This window comes from Ciconia boyciana, chromosome 4 (assembly GCF_034638445.1).
Source record: "Ciconia boyciana chromosome 4, ASM3463844v1, whole genome shotgun sequence".
Classification (NCBI taxonomy): Eukaryota; Metazoa; Chordata; class Aves; order Ciconiiformes; family Ciconiidae; genus Ciconia; species Ciconia boyciana.
The window spans coordinates 23869149-23883870 of NC_132937.1; the positions used below are offsets into that span (position 1 = coordinate 23869149).

Sequence of the window (14722 nt, forward strand, 5' to 3'; positions counted from 1 at the left end):
ACACTTCTCATTTTTAGACACTTCTCCTTTTTCTTTCTCTCCACTCTTTGGACGAGACAAGGCACATGCAATACTCCATCCCAGACCCCTGACATCATCTGAGCCAATTTGGGCCAACCTTTACAGATGGACAGAGATCTCGGAACTAAGAATCACTTTCTACATTTTTTTTGCGGAAGTTGGAGCTAGATTAGGAGGATACAAATTACTAACTTCATTGTGGGAGGCACTATAATGTAAATTCAGCAGTTGCCTGTTCTGTTTAGCCACTGATATACCAGTTAGCGTGGGAGTGGGCATGCCACTGTGTGTGCGGATCAGAATTAACTACAGCTTCGTGTGCTCGCGTGCTTCCCCTCAGCCTAATTGCTAGCTGAGCTGGGAAGAGGCCAGAGTATTGGCAGTGCAAGGGACGTGTGTGGGGAGCTGGTGGTTTGGGGTTGGGTAAGGCCAAAGGAGAACGTGGCAGAAGAGATGGAGGTAGAGAGTGGGATAGAGAGCAAGTCAGCGGAACCAGGCTCAGCTGCTTCCACTGCTCCTGCAACCACTGGCTTCAGGCAGAAAAACTTCATGGAAAAAAATTAACAATTTATTTGATTTTAATTTTTCTTAAAGATTTGGTGTGCTGTTTCCTGAAAACATTACTTTATTTGGTAGCTTGAAGTGTAAAAGTAAGTTCTTTATAACAATGGCACCACTGCAAACATCAGGACAATATGGATATAAAAGGAGGAGACGATTTCTCAGCCAAGTACAAAGGCAACCTGGTTTCCAGTCTTTTGCACTCCAAAATGGGCCTGAAAGCATTCAGTAGTTTCTTCCTTGTAGTGGGGCCACAGGATGTTTCTTCTCTCGTCGTCCTCTTGGGAAAGCTGTGGGAGCTCAGCTGTGGGAGACTGGATGGATGTACGTGTGCGCACAGTGAAATCAAGCTTCACAAAAATGTAGCAAGAAGTGGGGCAGGCATCTTGAGAAACGTACCAGCGCCTGTATTAATGAAGAGGAAAGCTTCTAGCAGCAGAGCTTGTTAGCCACAGTCTTACGGCATCTTGACGCTGTCACAAATTGGAAGCTATTTCTCATTAGTTAGAAAGCCTGTTATCAGTTAACAAGCCCAAGTCCCTCAGTATTCATGGGTCTGTTTTGGGGTACTCTCTGGAAGGTAAACTGGTGTTGACACAGCTGTCTTGCTTCACTGAAAGCAAGGACTGTGGTTCCTACAGCTTAGATGGTGAGGTTTTATGGGTAAGCCACCAGCCCAAGGCTTTCAGCTGCTGTAAGCGAATGATAAGGCTCACTCCCTGGCATGGGAGCAGCATAAGGAATACCAACTGAGCAGTCTCTTGAAAACAACAGAGAAAGGTGTGGTAAAATAGAAGCTTCAGTAGCTCAGTAAATGCTACTGGAAAGTTTCCTGTAGCACTTAGCAGTGAGTTATGCTGCTGTAGCCAAGTGGAGGATGATAGCCAGCCATTCCAGGAGTGTGGGATCATAGAATCACAGAATGGTTTGGGTTGGAAGGAACCTTAAAGATCATCTAGTTCCAACCCCCCTGCCATGGGCAGGGACACCTTCCACTAGACCAGGTTGCTTCAAGTCCCATCCAACCTGGCCTTGAAAACTTCCAGGGATGGGACATCCACAACTTCTCTAGGCAACCTGTTCCAGTATTTAACCACCCTCATGCTGAAAAATTTCTTCCTAATGTCTAATCTAAATCTGCCCTCTTTCAGTTTAAAGCCATTACCCTTTGTCTTATCACTACATGCCCTTGTAAAAAGTCCCTCTCCAGCTTTCTGGTAGGCCCCCTTCAGGTACTGGAAGGCTGCTATAAGGTCTCCCCGGAGCCTTCTCTTCTCCAGGCTGAACAACCCCAACTCTCAGCCTGTCTTCATAGGAGAGCTGTTCCACCCCTCTCATCATCTTCGTGGCCCTCCTCTGGAGTTGCTCCAACAGCTCCATGTCCTTATGTTGGGGGCCCCAGAGCTGAACATGGTACTCCAGGTGGGGTCTCACAAGAGTGGAGTAGAGGGGGAGAATCACCTCCCTCGACCTGCTGGCTACGCTTCTTTTGATGCAGCTCAGGATACGGTTGGCTTTCTGGGCTGCAAGCGCACATTGCCGCATCATACTGAGCGTCTCAACCACCAGTACACCCAAGTCCTTCTCCTCAGGGCTGCTCTCACTCCATTCTCCGCCCAGCCTGTATTTGTGCTTGGGATTGCCCTCACCCAGGTGCAGGACCTTGCACTTGGCCTTGTTGAACTTCATGAGGTTTACACAGGCCCACCTCTCAAGCCTGTCAGGGTCCCTCTGGGTGGCATCCCTTCCCTCCAGCACGTTGACTGCACCACACAGCGTGGTGTCGTTGGCAGACTTGATGAAGATGCACTCAATCCCACTGTCCATGTTGCCGACAAAGGTGTTAAACAGTGCCCGTCCCAATACCGACCCCTGAGGAGCACCACTGGTTGCTGGTCTTCACCTGGACATCGAGCCGTTGACCACAACTCTGAGTGCAACCATCCAGCCAATTCCTTATCCATCAAGTGGTCCATCCATCAAATCCATGTCTTGCCAGTTTAGAGACAAGGATATCATGCAGGACAGTGTCAAATGCTTTGCACAAGTCCGGGTAGTTGATGTCAGTTGCTCTTCCCTTATCCACCAATGCTGTAACCCTGTTGTAGAAGGCCACCAAATTTGTCAGGCGTGATTTGCCCTTAGTGAAGCCCTGTTGGCTGTCTCCAATCACCTCTCTGTTTTCCATGTGCCTTAGCATAGTTTCCAGGAGGATCTGCTCCATGATCTTGCCAGGCAACAGAGGTGAGACTGACTGGCCTGTCATTCCCCGGGTCTTCCTTTTTTTCCTTTTTAAAAAGGGGGGGTTTGTTTCCCCTTTTCCAGTCAGTGAGAACTTCACCAGACTGCCACGACTTCCCAAATGTGATGGATAATGGCTTAGCAACTTCATCTGCCAGTTCCCTCAAGACCTGTAGAGGCATCTCATCAGGTCCCATGCACTTGTGCACCTTCAGGTTCCTTAGATGATCTTGAACCTGATCTTCTCCTGCAGTGGGTGGTTCTTCATTCTTCCAGTCCCTGCCTTTGCCTTCTGCGACTTGGGTGATGTGGCTTGAGCACTTGCCGGTGAAGGCTGAGGCAAAAAAGTTGTTGAGTACCTCAGCCTTCTCCATATCCTGGGTAACCAGGTCTCTCATTTCCTTCCAGAGAGGGCCCACATTTTCCCTAGTCTTCCTTTTATCACTGATGTACCTATTGAAGCTTTTCTTGTTGCCCTTGATGTCCCTGGCCAGATTTAATTCTCTCAGGGCTTTAGCTTTCCTAACTTGATCCCTGGCTGCTCTGACAATTTCTCTGTATTCCTCCCAGGCTACCTGTCCTTGCTTCCACCCTCTGTAGGCTTCCTTTTTGTGTTTGAGTTTGTCCAGGAGCTCCTTGTTCATCCATGCAGGCCTTCCGGCGTTTTTGCCTGACTTCCTCTTTGTTGGGATGCATCACTCCTGAGCTTTGAAGGAGGTGATCTTTCAATATTAACCAGCTTTATTGGGCCCCTCTTCCCTCCAGGTTTTTATCCCATGGTACTCTACCAAGCAGATCCCTGAAGAGGCCAAAGTCTGCTCTCCTGAAGTCCAGGGTAGTGAGCTTGCTGTGTGCCCTCCTTGGCGCCCTAAAGATCTTGAACTCCACCATTTCATGGTCACTGCAGCCAAGGCTGCCCTTGAGCTTCACATTCCCCACCAGCCCCTCCTTGTTGGCAAGAACAAGGTCCAGCATAGCACCTTCCTCGTTGGCTCCCCTGTCACTTGGAGAAGGAAGTTATCAACATATTCCAGGAGCCTCCTGGATTGCATGTGGTACCGCCTAAGGTAGATATAGGTCTAAACAGTGAATGTTTTCCTAAAGGAAAGAGCAGTTTCTGATGATTGGTAGCAAAGAAACAAGATCAAAGAGGTCCTAACAAAGAAGTGTGCCAGAAGGTGAGGTCTGAAGAAGTCAGGAGCTAACTTGCTGGTGCTTTGTAAATGGCAGTGTGTGGCAATCTGTGTTTTTAGGCACCTGTGCACTTCTGAACACTGAGCCTCTACGGTACTGCCAAGATGTACCTTAGTGCACCGTGTCAGGAACAGAGGATTTCTTTTACGTGCTTGTGCTGCGTTGCTGGTAGATATGGCAATGTACTCACGTAAATGTGAGAGCTACAAAGGGTAGCAGTCCAAGTGTTCCCTGCTTGTGAATGCTTGCTGCATGGTTTTGTTAAAAGACGACATCCTTGAAGTAGTGGAGGAGGAAGGGGAGAATAAAGGCAGGAGAGAAACACTGAACCTTCTTTCTTCTGAACTCTAAATACAGCTTTGACTGCACAGCAAAGGCAGTGAGCAATGATGCTCTCTGCCCATGATCAGAACTGACTGGAATTGCCTCTAACTTTCTCCATATAATTCCCAGCTATTCTTCTGGGCTGGAAAAATTGGGAGGAGCTGCATGGACATCTGTTAAGCAGTCCTGAATCACAATAGTGGCAATAGGAGCCCAAATGATTTGTTGGTAGGGAGAATGCAGATACCAGTCACTGCCACATCTTGTTGACCGGGCTTAGCAGATCTCTTCTGACCCATTTCTTCCTTCTCCCTGTTGCTTAGCAACAGATGCAGCATGTTAAAGTTAAAAAGGCTGGAAAACAGGCCTTCAGCAGAAGTTGCCTGTTTTTATGAAAACAGGTTTTATTTCCTTGAGGGCAGACATTTGTAGTGGTCATGGTGAGTAATCGCCCTTGTCATGGTCTCATATGAGCATTCAAATTGCTTTATTGTATTGCATGCCCTGTAAATGAGCAGAGCTCTTATAATAAGGTTCTTCTACCCACTTCTGACACGCAGGAGCCTGTTTGTATCTACAAAAGGTATCTGAATACGTAAAAAGAAGGGGAGGCTGCAAATCCTGCCTGTGCATTAAGCTTGAGGATGCTGATTCAGCAAACAGTAAACTGCCTTTTTTTTAATGGAAATGTCTTTACTGATCTGCCCAGGGCACAAAGTATCAGTCTGAGCTGTGAATAATAGACAGAATCAATTCTGGTAATTAAATACCAACTTTGTAACTGGTGTATCCCACCCTTTCTTCCCACGCAGAGGTAGCGTTTGGATCATCTGTTTGTAATGTATTATACATTAATACACTACTGCTTTGTGACTCTCTTCAAGTAAGAGAGCTACCGCCACCTGAGCTATTTATCTTTTATTAGACAACAGCATGAAGGGTGTGTAATAGGCCTTGACCGTGCTGTCCCAGATACTGCACACGCATAAGCACAAGTGGCCTTTAACGCCTACAGCTGAACAGAAGATAATTGATGGGGAGAGCTATCAGAAACCAGTGAGATGCTCATCGGCATTTTTGGGGTGTGTAGGCTGAGTTTACCAGCCTAGCTATCACCAGCCTTTTGTGGGCTTCACAGCAAAAGCAACAACAGTGAAGAGAATTCCCAAGTTTAGGGAGCTGCTGCTGAGAGTGAGGATGAGCAGGAGAGTCGCAGCCACTTAGCAAGTCTGAAGTTGGTGGTTGCAGTGAGGGCAGGGCAGTCCTTCAGCATGCATCCACCATATCACAGGAGCATTTAGAGTGCACCAGAAAGTTGTTGTGTAGTTCCTCTCAGACACTCGCTTCTAAATAAATAGGCATTTGTTTACATTTTGTATATGCATCCCTCTACTGTTGGACAAGTGGGTCAAGAGGAACATGAAGCATGTAGCATATAAATGTTGGGTGCATTATGTGCTCTTCAACGTTACGCTTGTCTTGTTTGCAGTGAGTGCCATAATTCTTCTGACCGGATCAAGGTGCGAGTATGGGATGAAGATGATGACATCAAGTCTCGCGTCAAGCAGAGACTGAAACGCGAGTCAGATGATTTCCTGGGGCAGACAATCATTGAAGTCCGTACTCTGAGCGGAGAAATGGATGTATGGTACAACCTTGGTGAGCAGGACTTTGGGATTGAAAACATGTCACATGTTAGTTTAGGAACATTCAAGAACACCTGGGTGCATCTGGGCAGTTTGCAAGAAAGAAAAAAAAACCCAAAACATCACATAATTTCAAGGAGCATGTGATGGTGCTGTGGAACAGCTGCAACGCTTTGATCCCAGTTAAAATGAAGAGGAAGAGTATAACATGTCAGAAGGGTGATGGATTTTCCCTGTCAGGCATTGGAAAGTACAATGGGTTGGAGCAGGCTTGGAGCAGGGTTGGATTCCACCTGTGCTGGAGACATGTTTCCTGTCCTGTGCCCTTTTTTTTGCTGACACAAGCATTTTACCAGTCTCTAAGGCCTGCAGGTGCACTGGACTGGGCTGGGAAGTTGTTGAGACCTTTCCAAGTGGCCAAAATAGAAAGTTGTAGAAAGTACTGACAAGTAACCAGATGGTGCTGAGTTGACAGGCATAGTCATAATCCTAGGAGGTCCAAAACCTTGGATAGGGACAGCCAGCAATTCCCAGGAGCTTGGGACTATGGTGAAGTCAGAAACAAATTCCACATCAGTCAGCCCTGTTCCCAGAAAAGGGATCTGTCCTTGGTGATTCTAGTTCAGCTGATGAATCCAAGGCCAGGGACCCTATAGCACATTTGCTGTCAGAAGGACTGGCTTACAGTCAGTCTTTCAAAGTTTTGAAAGAAAAAAGTCAGAAGTTTTCCCCATGGTGACTCTGATCACAAGCTCAGCCCGAGCTTCTAACAGTTTCTCTGCCCATGTTTCGACCCCAAGATGGCTGTGCTCTGAACATGAAAAATGCATGTAATTGCTGATAATTTTTCCTTCTAGAGAAGCGAACAGATAAGTCTGCAGTGTCTGGGGCTATTCGCCTGCAAATCAGCGTGGAGATCAAGGGCGAGGAGAAGGTGGCTCCATATCATATTCAGTACACTTGCCTTCATGAGGTAAGAAGTAGGTTCAGCTCAGTAATCACCATGTCCCTTCTGTCTCTTGAAGGAGCAATTTTCTGACCTTTATTTCTTTGAAATGTTCCTCCTTGCCCTAGATGAGCTTTCTTTTCCCTGCTCTGCAGGCCTGGAAACACGCTGAATCATCAGACCTGCATTTGTGAGGAAAGCAAAGAAGGCTTTAGGCTGTCTCCCCCTCACTGAGGGCTGGCTGGCTCAGTCTGTCCCACTGTCACAGCTGCCCTGCTGTCAGGCAGAGATTGCGCATTGGTCCAACTCAGAGCCCCCCGTGGTTTTAACATGGAGAAACCTCTGAATTTCTTTGAGTGATGTTTTCAGCATGTACTGTACCTATGTCTTTCTTTAGAGAAGGCATACTAAAATGCTTTATGAGTAAATTCTGATCTGGGGAGGGCTTTGACTCTGGCTGTTGAGTGATGCAGATATGGGTGTTAAATTCTTCTGTGCTGCTGCACTGGTGTATAGCTATGAACAACTATTGGGGAATAGAAGATAAGCTGTGGTTACTGGGTACTGACCTGTCTCAGGGTGGACTAAGCTGGGCAAGCAGTGCTGCAGAAGCTGTGAGAAATCCAAAGATGACTTGTGAGAAGGACTAGAGGGAAAACCCTGTCTCGGAGAGATGCATGGTGCCCAGTCTATCTAACAAAGAGAAGGCAGGTGGCAGGGTCAGTCTCGAAGTGCCTGAATAAGGAAGGGTAGTCAGAGCCCCTTTCACCTGACATACAAGAACATCATGAGGTCCAGTGAGGTTTAAGCAAATTCAGATTGGAAAAGAAGGGCAGATGTATCACAGAGAGGCATGTTCAGCTACAGGCACAACATACTTATCCAGACACTGGGCTAGATGAGCCCTGTGATGTCTTCTGGCCTTACCAGGGAACAGACAGATATGAAGTTTAGAAAAACATCAGTAGGCTTCTTTTAGTAGTCTGTATTGTGTCCTTCAATACATATTTATTGTTTTTTAATTCAGTGATAGCTTCTGTTTGGTAAGCTATTTTGGTTTTTTTCCTTCTGAACATGCATAATCACTTGCTGCCCTTCTTTTTTGCACATGCCTCTCTTAAGTATCATCTTCTTTCATTTGTGTATCATAAAATGAAGGTGATTTACAGCTAGAATAATTTAATCAGGAAAAATGGCGGTGTAAAGCAGAGTCCTCTAGCTCCTAATGAGATCATTAGACTTTTGCATCCCTTACTACGGGGAGCCAGCTGTCTGAAAGGCTGATGAATCTGTAAGTGATGTGAATTTGAGGATTACTGAGAAACCCACTGAACTGAATGTGCAATTTCTGCACAGCAATGATAGCTGACAGCCTTTGCAGTGTTAGATAAAGTGAAAGGTTATGCTGAATAATAATGCGAGCATGTAGTTGTTAGAAACCTCCTTTTCAGAAAAAAAAATATCTGTTTGGACTGTTCTGCTGTATAATAATAATTACAAAGCTGATACAGAGCTGTTACGTCAGCTAGTTTAAATAGCTTGTCCATGTTAAGGCATTTAATTCTGATTACACAAATGTGTAGGTTTCAGGAAACTAATCAGTCTGTGATTTCACTGCATAGAAGCATTCCTCTGCATCGTTCATGATGTCTGCTGGTTAAAGTTGTAGGTATGCATGCAAAAAATTCAGCTAGGAGCACTCGAGAAGAAAAGAAGGTAAAAGCAGAAAAATACATAGTCGGTAGAGGGAAAGAAAGAGGGAGGAGAGTGAAGAAATTTATGTTAGTGCCACCTTCTCAGCAGTTCCAAGCTCTTCATGAAACTCACTTGGAGGCTTCAGCAGCCTCACATATAATTTCATTTCTGTTTTGTATTTCAGAACCTCTTTCACCATCTCACAGATGTGCAAGGGAATGGGGTGGTGAAGATCCCTGATGCCAAAGGAGATGATGCCTGGAAGGTGTATTTTGATGAGACAGCTCAAGAGATTGTGGATGAATTTGCAATGCGTTACGGCATTGAATCAATATACCAGGCCATGACGTAAGATGCCTTTTGTGTGGTCTTTAGTGGAGATAATCGGTATAACTAACTGAGGTGACTGCTAATATTTAGAAGATGAAATGTGTTGGTAATGGAAGGGTTGGCAGTGACAGCTGCTCCTTATGGGCTTTACTGTGAGCAGGAAGAGACTGCTTGTCTCTGAATCACTGGTTTCCTCAAAGTCTCGAAATTAATGCCTGACAAAGTGGAATTAAGCACCTATCTGAACAGTTTGTGTGAGCACTTTTAAAACTAATTCTAAGGAATTACACCAACTTCAGTAGTGTAAATTACCATATTTTATTGTTGATAGCTGAATCATTCCTGTTTTAAGACTCTCAAATCTCTATTTGAGCACTCTTCTGTTAAAAAGATACTGCCCAAGGATCCCACTGAAGATTTCTGATGATGTGGGAAGGGATGAGGTTTTGCAAAAGTGTGTGTCCTACGTGTCTGTTGGGGCAGTTGATGCAGTCCTTTGAAGTCACTAATTTCCCAGGTGCTGCTGAAGGCGTTTATAGGAAGTTTGAGTAATGGAGCCACTGATTTGTTCTCTTTGGAGCTAAGCTAATGCAGTTCTTGATCTTCAAAGAGCATTTTCCTTGTCACTATACTTTTACTTGGATTTTGGATTAGCCATTCTTCCGCTTAAAGACTAGTAGTGCTATGCTTAGCTAATTTTTTATTTCAAGTGTAATATTAAATATAGCAGACAAAAATGAATTTTTTCACCTTAGAAGCTGAAAGTTTTGGGGTCTGGGTCCTTGGATGAGTTATGATCTGTACTTATGTCACCTTGCAAGCACCTTTTCTGCATATTGATTTAAGCCGAAGTGGAAAAGAATTGGAAGGTTCCTCCAGAGGTCTAGTCCCTGCTATAAGCAGGGCTAACTTGGAAGTTGGACCAGACTGCTCAGGGCCTCTTTCAATTTGTTGAAAATTTCCAAGATAAGAGATCCACCACCTCTCTAGGCTTGGCTCCTGTCCTCAGGTTGTATTACTACCGGGAAGAAATTCCTGGTTGACATCCAAACTGGAAAATCCTACTTTGAATTTCTTATGCTGTAACGGCTGCATATTGCTGCTTATCTTTTAGTCTTCCCTCTAAAATTTATTTTGGCCTGGCTCAATCTTCTCACTAACCCTCTCCCCTCTCTGCTAGGTAGTCAAGGCATTGATTAGATCCCCACTTCTCACACCTTCTCTTCTTCAAGCTAAACAAAGCTATTTTAAGTGTCTGTCTTTATTTACCAAGTGCCTAAATGACCAATTGGTACATAGGTATCATGGAGCCAGCAAGTTAACATTCAGGCATCAGTATCATGTTTGGCTGAAATACTGACTTGTGAATTCCTGTGAAATTCTCTCACTGGAGCTGTTTGGGTTAGAATCATTTGTAGGTTAACTAGCACAGAAACTAACGTCTGTGATGAGTCCCTTAGGGAGAAAGCTACATTTAGAAAATGGTTCCCAAATTTAGTTTGGGAGCTCAGTGAAGATTCCTGCTTAAAAAGGACTGGTTAAGAATTGCCCAACTCTCCTGTCTGTTGGAATGAGCTTTACTTGCTGTGTCCCGTAATACCAGACTTCTTAAGCTCTGGGTTTTTTTCCCCTTATGTCTAACAGATTTTCTTTGATTGTTTAATCATTTCACAAGCCCGGATGCTTCTGGCATAATTTTGAGACTTCCTGCAGGAGGGTTCCTTGCACTTTAATGAGAGCAGTTAAATGGCAAAATGCAAATGAGCATGCACGCTTCCCGCAGGCTGGAAGGGTTAGCCCTAAGGAGTCACATATCAGTGCAGCACAGAAATACTAGTGTGTGATCTTGCTGGGCTTGAATGCTTTTCAATTGCTGCTGCCTCATGTCACCTCAGAACCTGTGGCTGCCTCAAGTGGCAGCAAATTATATAGATTTCCTTGTGTCAGGCTTGGTTCTAGGAATTGGCGTCAGGACCCAGGGTGTCACCTAAGTCACAAGCTGTTGGCAACAAGTAGTTGAGAATCTATTTTATGACCTGGAAAGGGCTGTAGTGAAGGGAGTTCTCTTGCTTCGAGCATATCTGTTGTTTAGATGGTATCTTTCTGAAAAAGCTCTGAGATGCTGGAGATTTACAGAAAGGGAGAAAACATAACTTTCATCTGTTCGTGGTGCCAGCCAGAGTAAGGGGGCTATTGAAGGGATACAGTCAAGTTGTGCTACACAAAAGAGACCAGAATGACTTACAGAACTGTCCTTTTGTAGGCATTTTGCATGTCTCTCCTCTAAATACATGTGCCCAGGCGTGCCAGCTGTGATGAGCACCTTACTTGCCAATATCAATGCTTATTATGCACACACGACTGCCTCCACAAATGTGTCTGCTTCGGACCGCTTTGCAGCCTCCAATTTCGGGGTATGTTTGCATGTTTGGTGATGTTACAATGGGACTTCTGTAATTTGCCTATGGTGCTTCTTCCTTTCAATAAATAACTTGTTCTGTTTAAGGAACATTAAATCTATGAGGAGTTGGAAGCTGTTGTGGAGCTCTTCTAGACTAGACAAAGAGAACAGTTTTATTGTCGTCATCATCATCACATATTTTAGATATTAATCAGTGTAATGCATTGTGATGTTTATTCTTCGTGTTCAAATTACACTGGAGCACAGATGGTATGGAAATGGGTGAATAATATTAAACTCTGCATGGTGATGCTGTTGATAAAATATATCGTGCAATCTGATCGTTTCAGAACTTTGTTTTTAAAAACAGCAACAGCTTTAAGAAAAAAAAAAACAAAAAAAAAGTCTATCCCCCTAAAGGTTAAAATGTTTTTTGTATAACATGCTGTGGAGTTGAGCATGCTGGAAAAGTATTTGGAAAAGCTGGTGCTTCCCATCAGACTGAAAATTGATATATTGAATGAGGAGGTGTTCACAATGCCAAACCAGAATCCAGTGGAGAGACCTGACCTCGAGAAGACAGTCATGAGAAGCCTGTAATACTTGTCACTGAACTAATAGATAAGATCTTGGAGCTGTGTCATTGCTCTGAATTAGACCCTTTTCTGCCTGTTCCTTTATTCATCTCTGAATAAATATTTTCTCTTAAATATAAGTTTGGTGCAAATTGCAGACTAGAAATCAGGGGTTTTTTCTGCCTCTAGTTCAGAGTGATAATGGACTATTTTTCCTGACAATTCTAATGTTACACAGACTTCAGAAATAATTACAGTATAAGAGTAAATCCAAGAATCGAAAGAAAATGCACAATACCATTTGCACAATACCATGCATCCATACTGCTTTCTCCCACTCTCCTGAGATCTGACATGAATTCCCTGATATCCTGCTGCTTACTCTGAATATCAGTTGGAAAGTGATGATATCTAATGTTTATTGATGTTTTCTGCTCCACAGAAAGAACGATTTGTGAAGCTTCTGGACCAGCTTCATAATTCACTTCGGATTGATCTCTCTATGTACAGGGTGAGTGGGAATAAACAGAATCCCTTCAGGCATTCTGGTGGGCAGAAGGGAAACACGCCATTTGGATTTCTCTTACATTTCTAACCTTTTGGGTACTTTGTGTTTTATGGAATTGTCATGACAAGCTTGTTGCTCGAATACACCATTTTGTTTTCCTCATGGATAGAACTTAAACCATGGGGTTTTTTTCCATTATAGCTTCCTCAACACTTCTGAAATAATTTAAGGATTGTGAACGATGCTTATCCTGACAGTATCCCAGAAATGCAAGTTGGATTGGATTAATTAATTTGAATTAATCTTATCGGCTACTTCTGTTATCATCTACAAAGGGAAAACAGACTCGTTCTCCCCTAGTAAGACAGAAGTCTTTTAGAGGACTGGCAGCCATGTTGTCACTTATTTTAGGTTTGGCAAACTCGAATTGCTGTCCCTGACTCTCGATCTACAAGATGTGCTCTCGGGTTGAGATCCCCCCCACTTCAGCAAAAATTTTAAAATGGTGGCAAAATGTGAGCTTTGATTTTATTTATTTAGAAGTAGATCCTCTTCTGGTTACTGCATTTATCTGAAACACACTAAAACATATAGAGGAGGGAAACATGAGCAGAGTAAGAGGAGAAGTGCATTAGGAAGACAAACAAAAAGGACAAGGGGCAAGGTGCAAAAGAAGATAAAAGGAATGTTGTGTAAAGAGCTATTCTAAAACTACATTACTAGTAAGAGAAGGTCTAGAGAGCACTGATCCACGGAGTAGCAGAGGGCAAATTATCAACACGTGGCAATAGGAATCTGTAGTGGTGATGCCTTTTTTGTTTGCTTGGTCATCAATAAAAGCTGCTTTCTGGTGGCTAATGCAACTAAACCTTGGACAAACAAGTAAGATCTTATGCAAAGGACCAGAAAAGATTTGTGTAGTTTAGATAATTTAGATGATATCTAATTGGCAGTATATTTAGAAAAATGGCTGAAACAATTTGGGAGCTCTTTGTAATTATTTTAAGACCCCTGAAGGGCAGGTTAAGTTGTGGAAGAAAAAGGTGTTAGTTTCCAGCTTTGAAGACAGGAGATGGCAATTTACAACTTAAATTACCCAGATTAAGCCTCCCCTTTCCCCTAATTTAATCGACCCATTTGTAAGCACTTAAAACAATGAATAACCAGCAGTGTTGATTTGTGAAAAAGGAAGTGTCAAACCAATGTGTGTTCCTTCCTTGTGGCAGGTGAGGAGGGGAGAGGTGGAGCCCTCTCAAAAGTAGCTCCAAGTCACTCTCTAAATAATTATTTTGAAAAGTGTTTTGTGAGCAAGTGCAGTTATTCTGTATGCGTGTCAGTCTTCTCTTTGTTGGGTGGTCGCTAGCAGACACAAGCGTGGAGGAGGTTGAATTTCAATGTAGATAATGTTATATTTTCCTGATTGTTATTCCTAATCAAGAACATGCATTCAGTCCCCAACATTCATCCAATGGTTTGTGTTTAAAACTTGACCCACAGATGTCTTTGATTTTGCTAAATACCCTGAGTGCCAGAGAGTCTGTGTGTGGACAACTTAACTTTAAAAGGAGAGTTGTCTAGGAATGAGCATCTACAAATGACTCTAAAGAGCATTAAATTGCTTGCAGTGGTTAGCTGAACTACAGCAATACTCAATTGCTGTCAAGAGACAGCATATTCTTCTGCAAGTCCTCAGTAATAAATGAAAACTTGTTCCCTTCTGCCCTTTTCACCTTTGTCTCTAATAATTTTTGAATGTGCAAATATGAAGAGACTATCCAAGTGAAGGTTGCCTTTGCTATTTTACTTGCAGCAAAACCAATCACATCAGCTTGAATGTAAGAACATGCTGATGAACATGAATGCTGTTAAAGGACACAGGAAGGGAAGAGTGGGAATGTATGAAAGGGCAGAGTGCTTGAGGTCAGAAGGGGAACAGTCTCTTGCAAGAAGCAAAGCTTGCTGCATTCAGCATATGCATTTACATGGATATAAATACATACACACACATGTATCATATCTGGAAGGGACAATGAGACTTCTAATGTTCAGTGGAACCCAGAGAGTGGAAGAGGAAGCTATGGCTATGAAGAGTGGGGTGGTGGGCAGAGTATGTAAAATAAATGCATTACAGCAAAGGAGGCACTGAAGAATACATGCTTATCTTGGCAGACTGGATCTTACAGGGGACTGAGGGGTTGCAATGACTTCTTACAGGGAACAGTGCTCATTTTCCCTTCTCAGTCCAGTTTATTTCTCTGGAGAGGTTGCTAATATACCACA

General features: G+C 43.7%; 1 protein-coding gene across 1 annotated transcript in view; it reads left to right on the plus strand.

The window, feature by feature from the left end:
• LOC140650500 (protein unc-13 homolog B) overlaps window positions 1–14722 on the plus strand; it is a 221424-nt gene that overhangs the window by 151042 nt on the left and 55660 nt on the right. Inside the window, exons 17-21 of the mRNA XM_072858860.1 lie at window positions 5831–6000; window positions 6845–6960; window positions 8813–8976; window positions 11222–11372; window positions 12377–12445. Coding sequence (XP_072714961.1) covers window positions 5831–6000; window positions 6845–6960; window positions 8813–8976; window positions 11222–11372; window positions 12377–12445 — 670 coding nt within the window. The remainder of the gene's footprint in view (window positions 1–5830; window positions 6001–6844; window positions 6961–8812; window positions 8977–11221; window positions 11373–12376; window positions 12446–14722) is intronic.